Source organism: Scyliorhinus canicula, chromosome 18 (genome assembly GCF_902713615.1).
Source record: "Scyliorhinus canicula chromosome 18, sScyCan1.1, whole genome shotgun sequence".
NCBI lineage: Eukaryota > Metazoa > Chordata > Chondrichthyes > Carcharhiniformes > Scyliorhinidae > Scyliorhinus > Scyliorhinus canicula.
This window is the reverse complement of record NC_052163.1, coordinates 72,907,920-72,929,256: the sequence shown is the minus strand read 5'-3', so window position 1 is coordinate 72,929,256 and position 21,337 is coordinate 72,907,920. Positions and strand designations below refer to the sequence as shown.

General features: G+C 55.4%; 1 protein-coding gene across 1 annotated transcript in view; it reads left to right on the top strand.

Annotated features, from left to right (window-relative positions):
* LOC119953724 (thymic stromal cotransporter homolog) overlaps positions 1 to 21,337 on the top strand; it is a 63,547-nt gene that overhangs the window by 33,136 nt on the left and 9,074 nt on the right. The window contains exon 3 of the mRNA XM_038778272.1: positions 11,906 to 12,062. Within this exon, the coding sequence (XP_038634200.1) occupies positions 11,906 to 12,062 (157 nt within the window). The remainder of the gene's footprint in view (positions 1 to 11,905; positions 12,063 to 21,337) is intronic.

The following is a 21,337-nucleotide window of genomic DNA, read 5'->3' as shown; positions in this document are numbered from 1 at the left end:
AGGAGATGGGTAAGGGAAATAAACATGGAAGGGGTGAGGTTGGAGGAGTCCTCCTGCATGGGAACGACCCTCCAAGCCCTCACCACGACAGCATTCCCATCCCCACTGGTCACTAAAATCCCAGACAGTAAGATCCCACAAGCAGCAATGAGTTAATAGTCAGATATCTACAACCAGATGAGACAACACTTTGGTTGACCTGGGGCGTCCACCATGGCCCCCATCTGCAGCAACCACAGGTTCCCACCAGCCATGCTAGACGCCACCTTTAAGAAGTGGAGACAGGATGGGGGAACATTAACGATCAGAGACTTTTACGTGGGGACAAATACCTGACTGTAGAAGAGCTCATGGAGAGATTGGAATTACCAACCGGACAGGAACTCCGACAACTACAAGTCAAAAACGTACCCCACAAGGAGACGAGGAGGTACCCTAGAACCCCGAGAGACACAGGGCGGGATTCTCCGTGAACCAGCGGGGCAGGCCACTCCGGCGCCGAGGAGTGGCTTGAACCACTCCGGCGTCGGGCCGCCCCGAAGGTGCCGGCGCTGGAGTGTTCGGCGCCATGCCAACTGGCATGGACAGGCTTGGCGCCATGCCAACCGGCGCCGAAGGGCCTCCGCCGGCCGGCACAAGTTGGCGCATGCGCGGGAGCTCCAGCATGTGCTGGCGTCATACCAGCTCCTGCACAGTGGGGTTCTTCTCCGCACTGGCCATGGCAGAGGTTGGCAGCAATCGGCGCGGAGGGAAAGAGTGCCCCCATGGCACAGGCCAGCCTGTGGATCGGTGGGCCCCGATCGCGGGCCAGGCCACCTTGGGGGCACCCCTCCTCATGGCCAGATCCCCCCCCCCCCCCCCCCCCCCCCCCCCCCCCGAGGACTTTGCAGGCCACCCGTGGAGCCAGGTCCCACCGGTAAGGACCTGTTGTGATTTACGCCGGTGGGACCTGCTGAAAACGGGCGGCCACTCGGCCCATCGTGGGCCGGAGAATCGCCGGGGGGGGGGGGGCCGCTGCCAACAGCCCCCGACCGGCGCAACGCGATTCCTACACCCGCCAAAACCCCGGCGCCAGAGAATTCGGCAGCTGGCGGGGGTGGGATTCGCGCTCCCCCCCCCCCCCCGGCGATTCTCCGACCTGGCGGGAGGTCGGAGAATCAGACCCACAATGTTGGAGGAGCTAATAGACGTGGATCGTACTGAAAAGGGGAATTGCGGAAACATACAGACGACTTTTAGAAAGAGCGAGAGCACCGCTGGACGAAGCAAGGCAGAAGTGGGAGGAAATGCTAGGGATGGAAGTAGGGTGAGAACTGAATCACTGAGCAGGGCCAACTCCGCCTCCTCCTGCACAAGGTGAGCCTCATGCAGTTTAAGGTGGTGAACAGGGCGCACCTGACCAGAACCCGAATGATCAGGTTTTCCTGGAGGTGGAGGACAAGTGTCAACGGTGGCCAGGGAGGCCCAGCCAATCACGCCCACATGTTCTGGGCCTACCCCATACGTGTTGGGTTTTGGACAGCATTCTTCGAGGCGATGTTCAAGGTTGTGGGGGTGAGGGTGATGCCCTACCCGAGAGTGACAGTCTTCGGGGTTTGGGACCAGCCATTACTATATACGGGAAAGAGGGCCGACACGCCCTGGCTTTTGCTTCCTAATCACCCGCCGGAGAATCCTGTTCGGCAGTACCCCCCACAGCTGCAGACTGGCAGACAGGCCTGTCGGAATTTCTCCAAATGGAGAAGATCAAATACACCATCCAAGGGTCGGACGAGGGCTTTCTCAAACGGGGGGGGCTATTCATCAGCCGGTTCCAGGACCTGTTTGAAGCTAATAACGGATAGAAAGGATGGTGGGGAGATGTATCGGAACCAGCAGGGCCAAAGAAAGCAGACAGGACCAATGGGGGAGAGAGACCCAAGGAAATGTCAGGAGAATGGGCAGGGAGAGACTGACATAGGGGCCAGGGCCAGGGCCAGGGCCTCCCCCCACCCCCAACAAAGTCCTAGGGGCAAAATGAGTGACAAATAAACAATCTACGGCAGAGTAAAGGGTCGAAGATAGGGCTCGAAAATAGTAGACAAAGGGAAGGGGGGTTAACAAAGGAGGGTTACCAAAAAGGAACAGCACGTAAATTGTAAATAATTACAATCATCACCTGATGCGCTAACAATTGCACACAAAGACTCGAATCGGTACAAGAGAGGCTTTATTACTGTGAGATGTTTATCCTTCAACTACAGCTGGTAGAATGGGAGCTCAGGAGAACTCATGAATATTTATACTGCTCCCTGTGGGCGGAGCTAGCCGGCAGGGGCTACCGACCAACCTGTAATACAGGTACTGCTGTACATCCCCTAATACAGGTACACAGATATTTACACAGTGGTGGATCACCACATTCACCCCCTGTTAAGAATGAGTCCGGCGGGGGTGCCATGGAACTATATACATAATCCGTGATTTATTTACAGAGGGGAGGGAAAAATTAAGTGTCCATCTTGCAACCCGGTGCCCATCATAGGTTGAGTCTGACCGGCGGTCTGACGGTTCGTTGAGAGCGACGCCGCAGTGGTGGCGACGTCTGCACAGGCGGTGTCGGCGTCGGCGGTATCGGTGGTGGCTGTGTTGGTGCTGGCCAGTGGCTGGATGACTCCGGGAGCGTGCCAACATCTTCCATGTCCTCTAATGTGGGCAGGGGAATGAGGGATAGACCTGGTGGGGCTGATGCTCGGCGCCGGGGGAGGGGAGGGTGGTGCGTGGGTGGGGAGGTGTGTGGGAGTGGGATCGGCACCCGAGGGAGCCATGTCCCTGAGCGAGACTGTATCCTGGCGGCCGTTGGGGAACTCCACGTCGGCATACTGGGGGTTTGCGTGGAGCAGGTGTACCCTGTCCACCAAGGGGTCCGCCTTGTGGAGTCGGACATGCCTACGCAGTAGAACCGGCCCTGGAGCTGTGAGCCAAGTCGGGAGCGACACCCCGGATGTAGACTTCCTAGAGAAGGTAAAAACACGTTCATGGGGTGTGCTGTTAGTACGGTGCACAGCAGTGACCGAATGGAATGGAACGCGTCAGGGAGGACCTGCTGCCAGCGAGCGGCTGGGAGGTTCCTGGACCGTAGGAACCTAGGGGGTTGTAGCTGGTCGTCCTGCTGGAGGCGATACCCCTGCTGAGCAGGAACTGACGCAGCTCATCGCTCATAAATGAGGATCCTCTGTCACTGTGGATATAGTCGGGGAAACCGAACAGAGTGAATATGGAATCGAGGGCCTTGATGACGGTGGCAGACATCAAATCCGGGCATGGGATGGCGAATGGGAACCTAGAGAATTCACCGACCACACTGAGTATATATGTGTTACGGTCGGTGGAGGGGAGGGGCCCTTTGAAGTCCACGCTGAGGCGTTCAAAGGGGCGGGAGGCTTTCACCAGCCGCGCGCGGTCCGGCCGGTAGAAGTGCGGTTTGCACTCGGCACAGATCTGGCAGTCCCTGGTGACTGTCCGTACTTCCTCGACGGAATAGGGCAGATTGCGGGCTTTGATGAGGTGGTACAACCGAGTGACCCCCGGATGGCAAAGGCTGTCGTTCAGGGCACGGAGCTGGTCCACTTGTGCGCTGGCACATGTACCTCGGGAGAGGGCGTCTGGGGGCTCGTTGAGTTTGCCGGGGCGATACAAGATCTCGTAATTATAGGTGGAGAGCTCGATTCTCCACCGCAAGATTTTATCATTTTTGATCTTGCCCCGCTGCATGTTGTTAAACAAGAAGGCTACCGACCGTTGGTCAGTGAGGAGAGGGAATCTCCTGCCGGCCAGGTAATGCCTCCAGTGCCGCACCGCTTCAACGATTGCCTGGGCCTCCTTTTCAACAGACGAATGTCGAATTTCGGAGGCATGGAGGGTGCGGGAAAAGAATGCCACGGGTCTGCCTGCCTGGTTTAGAGTGGCGGCAAGTGCGACATCTGAAGCGTCGCTCTCTACTTGAAAGGGCAGTGTCTTGTCTACTGCGTGCATCCCGGCCTTGGCTATGTCTGCTCTAATACGGGCGAAGGCATGTTGTGCCTCGGCCGTGAGGGGAAATTGCGTGGACTGGATCAGTGGGCGGGCCTTGTCCGCGTATTGTGGGACCCACTGGGCGTAGTAAGAAAAGAACCCCAGGCATCGTTTGAGAGCCTTGGGGCAGTGGGGGAGGGGGAGCTCCATGAGGAGGCGCATGCGGTCGGGATCGGGCCCCAGTAGTCCGTTTTGGACTATGTAGCCGAGGATGGCTAAGCGGTCTGTGCGGAATACGCACTTCTCCTTGTTATAAGTGAGGTTGAGGAGAGATGCGGTGTGGAGAAATTTGGCATGGTTGGCGCCATGGTCCTACTGGTCGTGGCCGCAGATGGTGACATTGTCTAAGTACGGAAACGTGGCCCGCAGTCCGTACCGGTCAACCATTTGGTCCATTTCTCTTTGAAATACCGAGACCCTGTTAGTGACGCCGAAGGGAACCCTAAGGAAGTGATAGAGCTGACCGTCCGCCTCAAAGGCAGTGTATGGACGGTCCGATTTACGAATGGGGAGCTGGTGGTAGGCGGATTTAAGGTCAATCGTCGAGAAGACCCGGCACTGTACAATCTGATTGACCATCTCAGATATGCGTGGGAGGGGGTACGTGTCGAGCTGCGTCCACCGATTGATGGTCTGACTGTAGTCCACGACCATCCTGCGTTTCTCCCCAGTTTTAACCACTACCACTTGGGCTCTCCAGGGGCTGTTGCTGGCCTCGATGATACCCTCCCGAAGCAGCCTCTGGACTTCGGACCTGATGAAGGTCTTGTCCTGGGTGCTGCACCGTCTGCTCCTGGTGGCGACGGGCTTGAAATCTGCAGTCAGATTGGCAAAGAGGGAGGGAGGGTCAACCTTGAGGGTCGTGAGGCTGCAAACGGTGAGTGGGGATAGGGGCCCGCCAAATTTGAGGGTGTGACTCTGGAGATTACATTGGAAATCCAGGCCCAGTAATAGTGTTGCAACGCAGAGGTTGGGGAGAACGTACAGACGGAAACCGCTGAATTCAACGCCTTGTACGGTGAGGTTGACCAGACAGAAACCCCGGATCGAGACAGAGTGGGATCCGGAGGCCAGAGAGATCCGCTGGTTGGCGGGAAGGACCGCGAGGGAGCAGCGCCTAACCGTGTCCGGGTGGATTGAAGTTATCGGTGCTCCCGGAGTCTAGTAGGCAGTAGGTCGCGTGGCCATTGATGAGCACCGTCGTTGAAGCGGTAGCCAGGTTGTGAGGACGGGATTGGTCGAGGGTCATGGAGGCGAGTAGCGGGCGATCGTCCGAAAAGTCCGAAGAGGAGCGGCAGCGACTCGGGTCCCGTGGTCCAGTCCCGAGGGGAGGACAAAATGGCGACGTCCAAAGTACCTGTGGGGAAGAAGATGACGGCACCCATGCAGCGCACGTTGCGGGGCGGCACAAGATGGCGGCGACCATGGAGTGCACATTGCGGGGCGGCACAAGATGGCGGCACCCACTGGCCGCACATGGACCTGGGGGGAGAAGATGGCGGCGCCCACTGGTCGCACGTGGCCCTGGGAACAGCGGACGGCGGCGCCCATTGCGCGATCGGCTGAGGAAAGGGGGAGAGGTCGGGCACGATAGCGGCAATTGCGCGGACACACCACTGCAAAGTGGCCTTTGTTGCCACAGGATTTACAGGTCGCGGTGCGGGCTGGGCAGCGCTGGTGTGGGTGCTTCTGCTGGCCGCAGAAGTAGCAGCGGGGACCCCCAGGGTGCGCGGTGTGGCGAGCAGCGCAGGTATATTGCGCGGAAGCAGCCCCAGTCGGGGGGGGCGGTTGCGGGGTCCACGAGGGATAGGCTGGGTGGGCTGCGTGGCAGGTGGGGTAGGATTGTACGTTACGTGAAGTGACCGTCATGGAGAGCGCTAAAGTCTTTGTCGCCACTAGATCGAGCGCGGCCCCTTCCAGCAGTCGTTGCCGGATGGGGTCCGATGCAATCCCCGTCACAAATGCATCTCGCATGAGGAGATTGGAATGTTCCGTGGCCGTGATGACCTGGCACTCGCATTCCCGTACTAGAGGGATAAGGGCCCGACAGAAGTCCTCGATCGACTCACCCGGTAGCTGGACGCGAGTGGAGAGTACATGACTCGCAAACAGAGTGTTCGTCGACTGGACGGAATTTTCTTTGAGAAGTTCCATGGCGCGTGCGCAGTTCGGCCCGTCCTGTATCAGCGGGAACACGCTGGAGCTCAACCTTGAGTAGAGGAGTTGAATTTTCTGAGCCTCCGACAGTGCAGGGTCCGCTGAGGTGATGTAGGCATCGAAGTAAGCCAGCCAGGGATTAAAGTCTTTTCTGGCATTCTACCAGCTGCAGTTGAAGGATAAACATCTCACGGTAATAAATTGATGCGCTAACAATTGCACACAAAGACTCGAATCGGTACAAGAGAGGCTTTATTACCGTGAGATGTTTATCCTTCGACTGCAGCTGGTAGAATGGTAGTTTAGGAGAACTCATGAATATTTATACTGCTCCCTGTGGGCGGAGCTAGCCGGCAGGGGCTACCGACCAACCTGTAATACAGGTACTGCTGTACATCACCTAATACAGGTACACAGATATTTACACAGTGGTGGATCACCACATCACCGTACAGTGTAAAAATGTAAACTTCAATAAAATTATTTATTAAAAATATATTAATCAGAAAAAAGCCTTGCATTTCTGTAGCATCTATCAAGACATTGGAAAGATTTTTGCGAAATACACTCAATGCTACAGGTAGTGAAGCAGCCAGTAGGCATAGTAAGATCCCACATGCAGCAATGAGTTAATAATCAGATATCTGTTTAGTCAGTTGAAGGATAAATGTTATGTGCACCCGGGCCTGCTCATCAAGTGATGCTGTGGGAGCTTTCATTGCATCGCCAGAAAGGGCACTTAATGTCACATCTCAAAAACAGGCACTGTGAACATAGAATCCCTACAGTGCAGAAGGAGGCCATTTGGCCCACCAGGTCTACGCAAACCCTCTGAAAGCGCACCCTAATGAGGCCCTCAGTACTGATCCTCTGACAGTGCAGCGCTCCCTCAGTACTGACCCTTCGACTCTGCAGAGCTCCCTCAGTACTGACCCTCTGACAGTGCAGTGCTCCCTCAGTACTGGCTATCTGACATTGCAGCACTCCCTCAGTATTGACCCTCTGACAGTGCAGCGCTCCCTCAGTACTGACCCTCTGACAGTGCAGTGCTCCCTCAGTACTGACCCTCTGACAGTGCAGCGCTCCCTCAGTACTGACCCTCTGACAGTGCAGCGCTCCCTCAGTACTGATCCTCTGACAGTGCAGCGCTCCCTCAGTACTGACCCTTCGACTCTGCAGAGCTCCCTCAGTACTGACCCTCTGACAGTGCAGCACTCCCTCAGTACTGACGCTCTGACAGTGCAACACTACCTCAGTACTGACCCTCTGACAGTGCAGCGCTCCCTCAGTACTGACCCTCTGACAACGCAGCTCTCCCTCAGTACTGACGCTCTGACAGTGCAGCACTCCCTCATTACTGACCCTCTGACAGTGCGGCACTCCCTCAGTACTGACGCTCTGACAGTGCAGCACTGCCTCAGTACTGACCCTCTGACAGTGCAGCACTCCCTCAGTACTGACCCTCTGACAGTGCAGCACTCCCTCAGTACTGACCCTCTGACAGTGCAACCTCCCTCAGTACTGACCCTCTGACAGTGCAACCTCCCTCAGTACTGACCCTCTAACAGTGCTACACACCCCCAGTACTGACCCTCTGACAGTTCAGCACTCCCTCAGTACTGACTCTCTGACAGTGCAGCACTCCCTCAGTACTGTCCCTCTGACAGTGCAGTGCTCCCTCAGTACTGGCCCTCTGTCAGTGCAGCACTCCCTGAATACTGACCCTCTGACAGTGCAGCACTCTCTCAGTACTGTCCCTCTGACAGTGCAGTGCTCCCTCAGTACTGGCCCTCTGACAGTGCAGCATTCCATCAGTACTGACCCTCTGACAGTGCAGCACTCCCTCAGTACTGACCCTCTGACAGTGCAGCACTCCCTCAGTACTGACCCTCTGACAGTGCAACCTCCCTCAGTACTGACCCTCTGACAGTGCAGCACTCCCTCAGTACTGACCCTCTGACAGTGCAGCACTCCATCAGTACTAACCCTCTGACAGTGCAGCACTCCCTCAGTACTGACCCCACGACAGTGCAGCGCTACCTCAGTACTGACCCTCTGACAGTGCAGCACTCCCTCAGTACTGACCCTCTGACAGTGCAACCTCCCTCAGTACTGACCCTCTGACAGTGCAGCACTCCCTCAGTACTGACCCTCTGACAGTGCAGCACTCCCTCAGTACTGACCCTCTGACAGTGCAGCACTCCCTCAGTACTGACCCTCTGACAGTGCAGCACTCCCTCAGTACTGACCCTCTGACAGTGCAGCACCCCCTCAGTACTGACCCTCTGACAGTGCAGCGCTCCCTCAGTACTGACCCTCTGACAGTGCAGCGCTCCCTCAGTACTGACCCTCTGACAGTGCAGCGCTCCCTCAGTACTGTTCCTCTGACAGTGCAGCGCTCCCTCAGTACTGACCCTTCGACTCTGCAGAGCTCCCTCAGTACTGACCCTCTGGCAGTGCAGCACTCCCTCAGTACTGACGCTCTGACAGTGCAACACTACCTCAGTACTGACCCTCTGACAGTGCAGCGCTCCCTCAGTACTGACCCTCTGACAACGCAGCTCTCCCTCAGTACTGACGCTCTGACAGTGCAGCACTCCCTCATTACTGACCCTCTGACAGTGCGGCACTCCCTCAGTACTGACGCTCTGACAGTGCAGCACTGCCTCAGTACTGACCCTCTGACAGTGCAGCACTCCCTCAGTACTGACCCTCTGACAGTGCAGCACTCCCTCAGTGCTGACCGTCTGACAGTGCAACCTCCCTCAGTACTGACCCTCTGACAGTGCAACCTCCCTCAGTACTGACCCTCTAACAGTGCTACACACCCCCAGTACTGACCCTCTGACAGTTCAGCACTCCCTCAGTACTGACTCTCTGACAGTGCAGCACTCCCTCAGTACTGTCCCTCTGACAGTGCAGTGCTCCCTCAGTACTGGCCCTCTGTCAGTGCAGCACTCCCTGAATACTGACCCTCTGACAGTGCAGCACTCTCTCAGTACTGTCCCTCTGACAGTGCAGTGCTCCCTCAGTACTGGCCCTCTGACAGTGCAGCACGCCCTCAATACTGACTCTCTGACAGTGCAGCACTCCCTCAGTACTGACCCTCTGATAGTGCAGCACACACTCAGTACTGACCCTCTGACAGTGCAGCACTCCCTCAGTACTGACCCTCTGACAATGCAGCAGTCCCTCAGTACTGACCCTCTGACAGTGCAGCGCTCCCTCAGCACTGACCCTCTGACAGTGCAGCACTCTCTCAGTACTGACCCTGTGACGATGCAGCACTCCCTCAGCACTGACCCTCTGACAGTGCAGCACTCCCTCAGTTCTGACCCTCTGACAGTGCAGCACTCCCTCAGTACTGTCCCTCTCACAGTGCGGCACTCCCTCAGCACTGACCCTCTGACAGTGCAGCGCTCCCCGAGTATTGAGCCTCTGACAGTGCAGCACTCACTCAGTACTGGCCCTCTGACAGTGCAGGGCTCCCTCAGTCCTGACCCTCTGACAGTGCAGCACCTCATCAGTACTGACCCTCTGACAATGCAGCACTCCCTCAGTACTGCACTCCCTCAGTACTGACCCTCTGACAGTGCAGCATTCCATCAGTACTGACCCTCTGACAGTGCAGCACTCCCTCAGTACTGACCCTCTGACAGTGCAGCACTCCCTCAGTACTGACCCTCTGACAGTGCAACCTCCCTCAGTACTGACCCTCTGACAGTGCAGCACTCCCTCAGTACTGACCCTCTGACAGTGCAGCACTCCATCAGTACTAACCCTCTGACAGTGCAGCACTCCCTCAGTACTGACCCCACGACAGTGCAGCGCTACCTCAGTACTGACCCTCTGACAGTGCAGCACTCCCTCAGTACTGACCCTCTGACAGTGCAACCTCCCTCAGTACTGACCCTCTGACAGTGCAGCACTCCCTCAGTACTGACCCTCTGACAGTGCAGCACTCCCTCAGTACTGACCCTCTGACAGTGCAGCACTCCCTCAGTACTGACCCTCTGACAGTGCAGCACTCCCTCAGTACTGACCCTCTGACAGTGCAGCACCCCCTCAGTACTGACCCTCTGACAGTGCAGCACTCTCTCAGTACTGACCCTCTGACAGTGCAGCACTCCCTCAGTACTGACCCTCTGACAGTGCAGCACTCCCTCAGTACTGACCCTCTGACAGTGCAGCACCCCCTCAGTACTGACCCTCTGACAGTGCAGCACTCCCTCAGTACTGACCCTCTGAATGTGCAGCACTCCATCAGTACTAACCCTCTGACAGTGCAGCACTCCCTCAGTACTGACCCCACGACAGTGCAGCGCTACCTCAGTACTGACCCTCTGACAGTGCAGCACTCCCTCAGTACTGACCCCACGACAGTGCAGCGCTACCTCAGTACTGACCCTCTGACAGTGCAGCACTCCCTCAGTACTGACCCTCTGACAGTGCAGAGCTCCCTCAGTACTGACCCTCTGACAGTGCAGCACTCCCTCAGTACTGACCCTCTGACAGTGCAGCACTCCCTCAGTACTGACCCTCTGACAGTGCAGCACTCCCTCAGTACTGACCCTCTGACAGTGCAGCACCACCTCTGGAGCAGATTCTGAATGTAAAATTTTCATGAGCCAAAGAGATGGTTACTGACTGAGTAATTGCTGAGACCCACTCAGCAGATTGCAAATTATAGGAAGAATAAAGTGAGGAATCTGAGAATGGACTGCAGGAAAAACAGGTTAATTAGAATCAGAGAAAGGGAGAAGATTCTGGGGCAGAGTTCACATCGACCTGTTTCTGCAGCATTCTGTCTACTGCTGATTACATAAGCCACTTCAACGGAGAGATTGTGGGCTTGTTTATTTTTAGAATTCCATGTTGGCAAATTGACAAAACAAAAAGACTAAAACAACTTACATTTAGACAGCACCCTTACAGAATCCGAAATTGTGAAGCAGTCGTGTTACTGAGGAACCGAGTGGTTGTGAGGAATTAGTTAGAGGAAGGCAGACACCTGAGGGTAATGGGGGTTGGAGAGAGAGAAGCTTGAGGTCGGGACGGGGGGGGGGGGATTTGAAGACAGGATAGTCGTGATTCCTGTTCTCAGGATGGATGTCGTAGTGTTCATAAAGACCACAGAAACTAAGTTCATCGACAAAGCCAACATTTATTTACACTACTTAATTAAAGCTTGACCATTTACTCTGATAGTAAACAATAGTCCAGTAATCTACAATCTACACTCAACTAACACTATCTATAACTGTCCTCTCTATCACTGCTCTCTCTAACTCTCCTCCCGCTCTCTCTAGCCTTCTCCCAGAGACCTGTGAGTCAGTGCTTTATATAGTTCTGCATCTAGCTCCATCTAGTGGTTAATTATGATATGGCATTAACCCTTTGTATTCTGAACATTCCCATTACGTCACAAGGGTGAAAAATGTGAAACATCAGACTATGTCTACTGAGCGCGGACACAGTTGTGTGTGAACAGGACATGGTGTCAGTTCAGGAAGGGGCAGTAGTGGTATTAGCTGGGAGTGTGAGCAGGAGTGTGCTGGAATAGTTCATTGAGTGTGTATACACCTGGACATGTCTGAATCTTGTTTAAGTCAATGAATTCCTTGTCTATGATACAGGTCAGTATTGTTAATCTCTGCAGCTCCCCCAGTCTCTGACATTCACTGTTTTCTCTCAGGTTCAATTTTCGCTTGGCTACAATCCGCTGTCGCTTTAACTGACGTGATTGCCACTGTCGTTTTTAACAATCTATATGCTGCCTCCCTGCAATGGTCCAGCAACATCTCTCTGCTCCTGGCTGCATCAATGTGCTGTTTCAGCACAATACCTATCGTGTGAGTACATATCATTGCTTTCCATGTTATTCCTGTTTGGTAAATGTCATTTCATGTTTCTACCCATCTTCTGTCATTGTTGGACTTTCCTCTCTTCGCTCCATACCTTCTGTTCTTTCTCAAAATGTCCTCGCCCAGCCTCCTGGCTCTTTCCCAGAGTGTTTACCCCTCCCTGTTCTCAAGTCCAGGCCTGACAGAGCGCAGCACAGACAGGGAGCATTACATCACCACAAAATATTCACTTCAAACTCCACCTCATACACATGCTCCTGGATAATCACATCCTGCCTGGCCACCCCTCCTCCAATTACATCCTGCCTCCTCTCCTCCAATCACATCCTGCCTGGCCTCTCCTCCAATTACATCCTGCCTCCTCTCCTCCAATCACATCACGCTTTCGATTCCCCTCTCCTCCAATCACAGATCACGCCTCGATTCCCCTCTCCTCCAATCACATCACCCATTGACTTTCTTCTGCAATTAAGTAGCCTATCGACTGCCTGGAATACACATTGTCGGAGATGGTAACTGCAGCAGAGCAGTCTCGGGAAATAGTGCTAATATCATTGGGCCAATAATCCAGAGGCCAAGCCTAATGAGGACATGGCTTCAAATCCACACCAACCAGTCTAATAATGACCATGAAACTATTGTCGATTTTCATAAAAACTCATCTGGTTCAGGGAGGAAAATCTGCCGTCCTTACCCGGTCTGGCCTACCTGTGTCTCCAGACCCACAGCAAACTGGTTGACTCTTAATTGCCCTCCGAAAAGCTCGAGCGAGCCACTCAGTTCAAGAGCAACTAGGCATGGGCAACGAATGCTGCCCCAGCCAGCGACACCCACACCCCATCATTGAATTAAAAAACAGATTCTGGGGGAACCAGGAGTAGGGGAGTGGCGCCAACCACTCAGGGGTCGGGCCTCCCCAAAGGTGGGGAATTCTCCCCACCTTTGGGGGCCAGCCCCGCGCCGGAGCGGTTGGCACCAGAAGACTGGCGCAAAAAACCGGCGCCCCCGGCAGCGGGGCTGGCCGAAAGACTTTTGCCGGTCGGCGCATGCGCGATGTGGGGTTCTCTTCCGCTTGGCGGCCGCTGAGGAAAATAGTGCACCCAGGGCACTGGCCCGGAGTCTGAGCAGTGGGCGCAGATCGTGGGCCAGGCCACTGTGGGGGCACCCCCCGGGGTTCGATCACCCCCCCGCCCCCCCTCCAGGATCCCGGGGCCCGCTCGCAACACTGATCCCGCCGCCACCAGAGGTGGTTCAAACCTCGGCGGCGGGAGAGGCCTCCCAGCGGCGGGACTTCGACCCATCCGGGCCGGAGAATCACTGCACGGGCCTCTCCGATCGGAGTGGCGAGATTCCCGCCACCGCCACTTCCCGGGTGGCGGAGAATCTCTGCCACGGCGGGGGTGGGATTTTCGGCGGCCCCAGACGATTCTCCGAACCTGCTGGGGGTCGGAGAATTTTGCCCCATCTGACAGTTGTTGGAAGAGGAGGCTGGAGGCACTGCAGGAATCTCCTGATGACCAATGAGAGCCATAACCCAGAGGGAGGCATCCCTGAGTACAGTACGGCACTGTGGAGTAGGTGGTTGTTGATTACGAAAAGAGGAATGGAGTTAAAGAGCCCCATTAGTACAATCACGCAATCCATTTAACAATAACTGAGTACCCAAATAAATCATAGAGTCCCTACAGTGCAGAAGGAGGCCATTCGGCCCATCGAGTCTGCATCGACCTACGGAAAGAGGACCAAAACAAGGTATGCGCCTATCCCCTAAACCTCACTGTGCGTTAATGGGGACTCACTGAGGGGACTGTGCGCTAATGGAGTCTCAGTGAGGGGACTGTGCGCTAATTGGAGTCTCAGTGAAGGGACTGTGTGTTAATGGAGTCTCAGTGAGGGGACTGTGCGCTAATGGAGTCTCAGTGAGGGGACTGTGCGCTAATGGAGTCTCAGTCAGGGGACTGTGCACTAATGGAGTCTCAGTGAGGGGACTGTGTGTTAATGGAGTCTCAGTGAGGGGCCTGTGAGTTAATGGAGTCTCAGTGAGGGGACTGTGTGTTAATGGAGTCTCAGTGAGGGGACTGTGCGTTAATGGAGTCTCAGTGAGGGGACTGTGCGTTAATGGAGACTCAGTGAGGGGACTGTGCGCTAATGGAGTCTCAGTGAGGGGACTGTGAGCTAATGGAGTCTCAGTGAGGGGACTGTGTGTTAATGGAGTCTCAGTGAGGGGACTGTGTGTTAATGGAGTCTCAGTGTGGGGACTGTGAGCTAATGGAGACTCAGTGAGGGGACTGTGCACTAATGGAGTCTCAGTGAGGGGACTGTGCGCTAATGGAGTCTCAGTGAGGGGACTGTGCGTTAATGGAGTCTCAGTGAGGGGACTGTGCGTTAATGGAGTCTCAGTGAGGGGTCTGTGCGTTAATGGAGTCTCAGTGAGGGGACTGTGCGCTAATGGAGTCTCAGTGAGGGGACTGTGCGTTAATGGAGTCTCAGTGAGGGGACTGTGCGTTAATGGAGTCTCAGTGAGGGGACTGTGCGTTAATGGAGTCTCAGTGAGGGGACTGTGCGTTAATGGAGTCTCAGTGAGGGGACTGTGCGTTAATGGAGTCTCAGTGAGGGGTCTGTGCGTTAATGGAGTCTCAGTGAGGGGACTGTGTGTTAATGGAGTCTCAGTGAGGGGACTGTGCGTTAATGGAGTCTCAGTGAGGGGACTGTGCGTTAATGGAGTCTCAGTGAGGGGACTGTGCGTTAATGGAGTCTCAGTGAGGGGTCTGTGCGTTAATGGAGTCTCAGTGAGGGGACTGTGCGCTAATGGAGTCTCAGTGAGGGGACTGTGTGTTAATGGAGTCTCAGTGAGGGGACTGTGCGCTAATGGAGTCTCAGTGAGGGGTCTGTGCGTTAATGGAGTCTCAGTGAGGGGACTGTGCGCTAATGGAGTCTCAGTGAGGGGCCTGTGAGCTAATGGAGTCTCAGTGAGGGGACTGTGAGCTAATGGAGTCTCAGTGAGGGGACTGTGCGCTAATGGAGTCTCAGTGAGGGGACTGTGTGTTAATGGAGTCTCAGTGAGGGGATTGTGCGCTAATGGAGTCTCAGTGAGGGGACTGTGTGTTAATGGAGTCTCAGTGAGGGGACTGGGAGCTAATGGAGTCTCAGTGAGCGGACTGGGAGCTAATGGAGTCTCAGTGAGGGGACTGTGCGTTAATGGAGTCTCAGTGAGGGGACTGTGCGTTAATGGAGTCTCAGTGAGGGGACTGTGCGCTAATGGAGTCTCAGTGAGGGGACTGTGCGTTAATGGAGTCTCAGTGAGGGGTCTGTGCGTTAATGGAGTCTCAGTGAGGGGACTGTGCGTTAATGGAGTCTCAGTGAGGGGTCTGTGCGTTAATGGAGTCTCAGTGAGGGGTCTGTGCGTTAATGGAGTCTCAGTGAGGGGACTGTGTGTTAATGGAGTCTCAGTGAGGGGACTGTGCGCTAATGGAGTCTCAGTGAGGGGTCTGTGTGTTAATGGAGTCTCAGTGAGGGGACTGTGTGTTAATGGAGTCTCAGTGAGGGGACTGTGCGCTAATGGAGTCTCAGTGAGGGGTCTGTGTGTTAATGGAGTCTCAGTGAGGGGACTGTGTGTTAATGGAGTCTCAGTGAGGGGACTGTGTGTTAATGGAGTCTCAGTGAGGGGACTGTGTGTTAATGGAGTCTCAGTGAGGGGACTGTGCGTTAATGGAGTCTCAGTGAGGGGTCTGTGCGTTAATGGAGTCTCAGTGAGGGGTCTGTGCGTTAATGGAGTCTCAGTGAGGGGATTGTGCGTTAATGGAGTCTCAGTGAGGGGATTGTGCGTTAATGGAGTCTCAGTGAGGGGACTGTGCGCTAATGGAGTCTCAGTGTGGGGACTGTGTGTTAATGGAGTCTCAGTGAGGGGACTGGGAGCTAATGGAGTCTCAGTGAGCGGACTGGGAGCTAATGGAGTCTCAGTGAGGGGACTGTGCGTTAATGGAGACTCAGTGAGGGGACTGCGCGTTAATGGAGTCTCAGTGAGGGGACTGTGCGTTAATGGAGTCTCAGTGAGGGGACTGTGTGTTAATGGAGTCTCAGTGAGGGGACTGTGTGTTAATGGAGTCTCAGTGAGGGGACTGTGCGCTAATGGAGTCTCAGTGAGGGGATTGTGCGTTAATGGAGTCTCAGTGAGGGGACTGTGCGCTAATGGAGTCTCAGTGAGGGGACTGTGCGCTAATGGAGTCTCAGTGAGGGGACTGTGCGCTAATGGAGTCCGAATGAGGGGACTGTGCACTAATGGAGTCTCAGTGAGGGGACTGTGCGTTAATGGAGTCTCAGTGAGGGGACTGTGCGTTAATGGAGTCTCAGTGAGGGGACTGTGCACTAATGGAGTCTCAGTGAGGGGACTGTGCGTTAATGGAGTCTCAGTGAGGGGACTGTGCGTTAATGGAGCCTCAGTGAGGGGACTGGGAGCTAATGGAGTCTCAGTGAGGGGACTGTGCGTTAATGGAGTCTCAGTGAGAGGACTGTGTGCTAATGGAGTCTCAGTGAGAGGACTGTGCGCTAATGGAGTCTCAGTGAGGGGACTGTGCGTTGATGGAGTCTCAGTGAGGGGACTGGGAGCTAATGGAGTCTCAGTGAGAGGACTGTGCGTTAATGGAGACTCAGTGAGGGGACTGCGCGTTAATGGAGTCTCAGTGAGGGGACTGTGTGTTAATGGAGACTCAGTGAGGGGGCTGTGCGTTAATGGAGTCTCAGTGAGGGGACTGTGTGTTAATGGAGTCTCAGTGAGGGGCCTGTGAGCTAATGGAGTCTCAGTGAGGGGACTGTGTGTTAATGGAGTCTCAGTGAGAGGACTGTGCGTTAATGGAGTCTCAGTGAGGGGACTGTGCGTTAATGGAGTCTCAGTGAGGGGATTGTGAGTTAATGGAGTCTCAGTGAGGGGACTGTTGGAACCAACAATTCTACGGACACGTGCTTGTAGGATTAGAATAGCGGTTTTAATATACTCACAACAGATCCAGCCTATTAGCCATTGAACTTTCGGTGAACTGGCCGGCTGACCATGTGGCACTGAGCTTTTATACAGCAGCTTCCGGGGGAGGAGTCCTGGGCAGAGCCAAGGGATAAGCCCCATCCAACTCGAGCATTCCCAGAGCTACTCCCCTGGAGGACAGGTAGTGCAACTGCACTTACAATACAGACACATCTATATACAGATTATAATCCGGTGTGAATCACATTCACCACATTCACCCCCTGTGAAAAAATCGAGTCCAGCGGGGGTGGTGGCTCACAGAGTTAGTCTGTCCGGTGGACGAATTGTTCTTTTCGATCTGCGGAGCACCGGGGTTGCAGCCTCTTGCGGTGGCTGGGTGGGTGTTGAGAGCTGGGGTACGATGGCAGACTCCGGGGCGAGTTTCGTCCAAACTTCATACACCTCTGGCTCGACCGGAGACTGGGGGCGCTGGGGGCGGGCTGGTGCTGGCGCGTGGAACAGGCGGGGTGAGCCTGCGGGATCGGGGGCGCGAGGGGGCGGCAGCATAGGGAACGGGGTAAGGGGTTCCTCAGCGGGGGTAGGGGTGGGGCTGGATCCAGCGGGGTGCCAGGTCCCGAAGGGATACTGTGTCCTGGCGACCGTCCGGGAACTCCACGAATGCGTACTGGGGGTTGGAATAGAGGAGGCTCACCTTTTCAACAAGGGGGTCAGTTTTGTGCCCCCTGACGTGCTTCCTCAGGAGGACCGGGCGTGGTGTCCTCAGCCACGCCGGAAGTGAGACCCCCGTGGTAGCGCCCCTAGAAAAAATGAAGAGTCGCTCGTGAGGGGTTTGATTTGTAGCTGTACAGAGGAGGGATCTGATTGCGTGGAGCGCGTCTGGGAGGACTTCTTGCCATTGGGAGACTTGGAGTTTTCTAGACCGGAGGGTCAGTAGGACGGTCTTCCAGACCGTCGCGTTCTCCCTCTCCACCTGCCCGTTCCCCCTGGGGTTGTAACTAGTATCCCTGCTCGAGGCAATGCCCTTGTCGAGCAGGTACTGACGCAGCTCGTCGCTCATAAAGGACGAACCCCGGTCACTGTGTACGTAGCTGGGGAAACCAAACAGGGTGAAGATGCTATGCAGGGCCCTAATGACTGTGTGGGAGGTCATATCAGGGCATGGAATGGCGAAAGGGAATCGGGAGAACTCGTCGATGATGTTGAGGAAATAAATGTTTTTGTTAGTGGAGGGGAGTGGCCCTTTGAAATCGATCGCAAGGCGTTCAAAGGGCCTAGAAGCCTTGACCAGGTGGGCCCTGTCTGGTCTATAGAAGTGTGGTTTGCACTCTGCACAGATCGGGCAGTCCCTGGTGACCACTTTTACCTCCTCGTTGGAGAAAGGCAGGTTTCAGGCTCTGATGTAGTTGGCGAGCCGGGTGACCCCTGGATGGCAGAGATCAACGTGGATGGCTTTCAGACGGCTGATCTGCGCGCTGGCGCATGTCCCGCGGGATAGGGCATCCGAGGGCTCGTTGAGCTTCCCCGGTCGATATTTAATATCGTAACTATAGGTGGAGAGTTCGATCCTCCACCGAAGGATTTTATCATTTTTTATTTTGCCCCTTTGCGAGTTGTCAAACATAAAGGCAACCGATCGTTGGTCGGTGATGAGGGTGAACCTCCTACCTGCGAGGTAGTGCCTCCAGTGACGAACAGCCTCCATGATGGCTTGTGCTTCCTTCTCGGCTGAGGAGTGTCGGAGTTCGGAAGCGGAGAGGGTGCGGGAGAAAAATGCAACGGGCCTCCCTGCCTGATTTAAAGTGGCTGCTAGAGCTACCTCTGAGGCGTCGCTCTCAACCTGAAAGGGAGTGGATTCATCCACCGCCCGCATGGCTGCTTTGGGGATGTCCTCCTTGATGCAGCTGAAGGCCTGGCGCGCCTCAGCAGACAGGGGAAATCGTGTGGCCTTAAAGAGTGGGCGGGCTTTGTTCGCATATTGAGGGACCCACTGGGTGTAGTATGAGAAGAACCCCAAGCACCGTTTGAGGGCCTTGGGAAATGAGGGAGGGGGAGTTCTAAGAGTTCTAAGAGCATGCGGTCCGGGTCTGGGCCCAGGACTCCATTTTCCACGACGTAGCCGAGGATGGCCAGTCTGTTTGTGCGGAAAAACGCATTTCTCCTTGTTATAAGTGAGGTTTAATTTCTGTGCCGCTTGGAGAAAACGGTGGAGGTTGGCGTCGTGGTCCTGCTGGTCATAGCCGCAGATGGTAACATTGTCCAGATACGGAAACATGGCCCGCAGCCCGTACTGGTCTACCATTCGGTCCATTGCTCGTTGGAACACCGAAACCCCGTTAGTGACGCCGAAAGGGACCCGGGGGAAATGGAAGAGGCGACCATCGGCCTCGAACGCCGTGTAGTGGCGGTCCTCCGGACGGATTGGGAGCTGGTGGTATGCAGATTTCAGATCCACCGTGGAAAATAGCCGATATTGGGCGATCGGATTAACCATGTCTGCAATTCTGGGGAGGGGATACGCGTCTAGGAGCGTAAAGCGATTTATGGTCTGGCTATAGTCGACGATCATGCAAAATTTTTCCCCGGTCTTGACGACCACCACCTGAGCTCTCCAGGGACTATTACTGGCCTCTATGATCCCCTCACTGAGCAGCCGTCGGACCTCCGATCGGATAAAGACCCTATCCTGTAGGCTGTATCGCCTGCTGCGAGTAGCTACTGGCTTGCAATCTGGAGTGAGATTGGCGAAGAGAGGAGGGGGAGAGATGCGCAGTGTGGCTAGGCTGCAGATAGTGAGTGGAGGCAGGGGCCCGCCGAAGCTGAGGGTGAGGCTCTTGAGGTTGCACTGGAAATCCAGGCCTAATAAGAGTGGCGCGCAGACGTCGGGCAGGACATAAAGTTTAAATTTTGAATAACTAGCGCCTTGAATTGTGAGCGTAGCAACGGTACGTCCTTGGACTGAGTGGGAGCCCGAAGCGAGGGCGATAGTTTGGCTCACCGGAAAAATAGAAAGCGAACAGCGTCTTACCAGCTCTGGATGTATAAAGCTCTCGGTGCTCCCGGAGTCAAAGAGGCATGGTGTGCTGTACCCGTTGATCTGGACCTCTGCCATCGAACTTCGTAGGTGCTTGGGGCGGGATTGATCCAGGGTGACTGCGCTGAGTTGCGGGTAGTCGGCGGCTCAATCAGCTGTGCTGGAGTGGCCCCGCGATGACTGCCCTCTGAGTTCGTAGTCGTCAAGGTGAGTTTCAGAGTTTGAAGGGGATGGATCCCAAGATGGCCGCCCCCATGAGTCGCACATGGCCGGCCGCATGGAGGAGGATTGCCAAGATGGCTGCCCCCATGAGTCGCACATGGCCGGCCGCATGGAGGAGGATTACCAAGATGGCCACCCCCATGAGTCGCACATGTCGGGTGGGGGCGGAGTCGGCATACAGGCTGCAGCATTTCGGGGCCTGCAGGCCTGTGAATTCAGGGAACGAGTGCTTTGAGCCATGGGAGGGTTAGAGGCTGGGGCTTTCTTCGCCAGACACACTCTGGCATAGTGTCCTTTTCGCCCGCAGCTGCTGCAGGTCGCGTTACGGGCCGGGCAGTGCTGCCGCGGGTGCTGGTTTTGGCCACAGAAATGGCAGGCTGGGGCAGCCGAGTAGCTGGCTGGGGCAGCAGATTAACTGGCTGGGGCAGCAGAGTAACTGGCTTTGGCAGCGCGGTAGCTGGGGGGCCGTGCGGCACAGGCTTGGGGGGACTGTTGGTCGGGGGTCCACGATGAGGTCGCGGGGTCCGCGGGAAACAAGATGAGGCTGCTGAAGGAGACTTCCATAGTGGTAGCAGCCTCCACAGTAGTATCTAAGTCCTGGACCCCCTTTTCTAGCAGTCTTTGGCGCACATAGTTAGACCTAAGGCCCACCTCGAAAACGCCCCGCACAGCAAGCTCCCTATGTTCAGCCGCGGTAACGGCTTGATAATTACAGTCATTAGAAAGATTGTTCAGTTCCTGTACAAACTCGGCTAGCGTTTCTGTAGGCCGCTGACGGCGGGTCGTAAACACGTGACGTGCATAAACCTCGTTAATGGGCCTAACGTACATTTTGTCCAATATCGCCAGCGCTGCGGTGTAAGAACCGGCCGGATTTAGCTGTGTGGAGATTCTGTGGCTTACCCTCGCGTGCAGTAGGCTGAGTTTTTGTTCCTCCGTTGTTACGGCGGTGCTGGCTTCTGCCAGGTAGGCCTTAAAACATCTCAGCCAGTGGGAAAAAATTTCCTTAGCCTCTGCATCCTCTGGGTC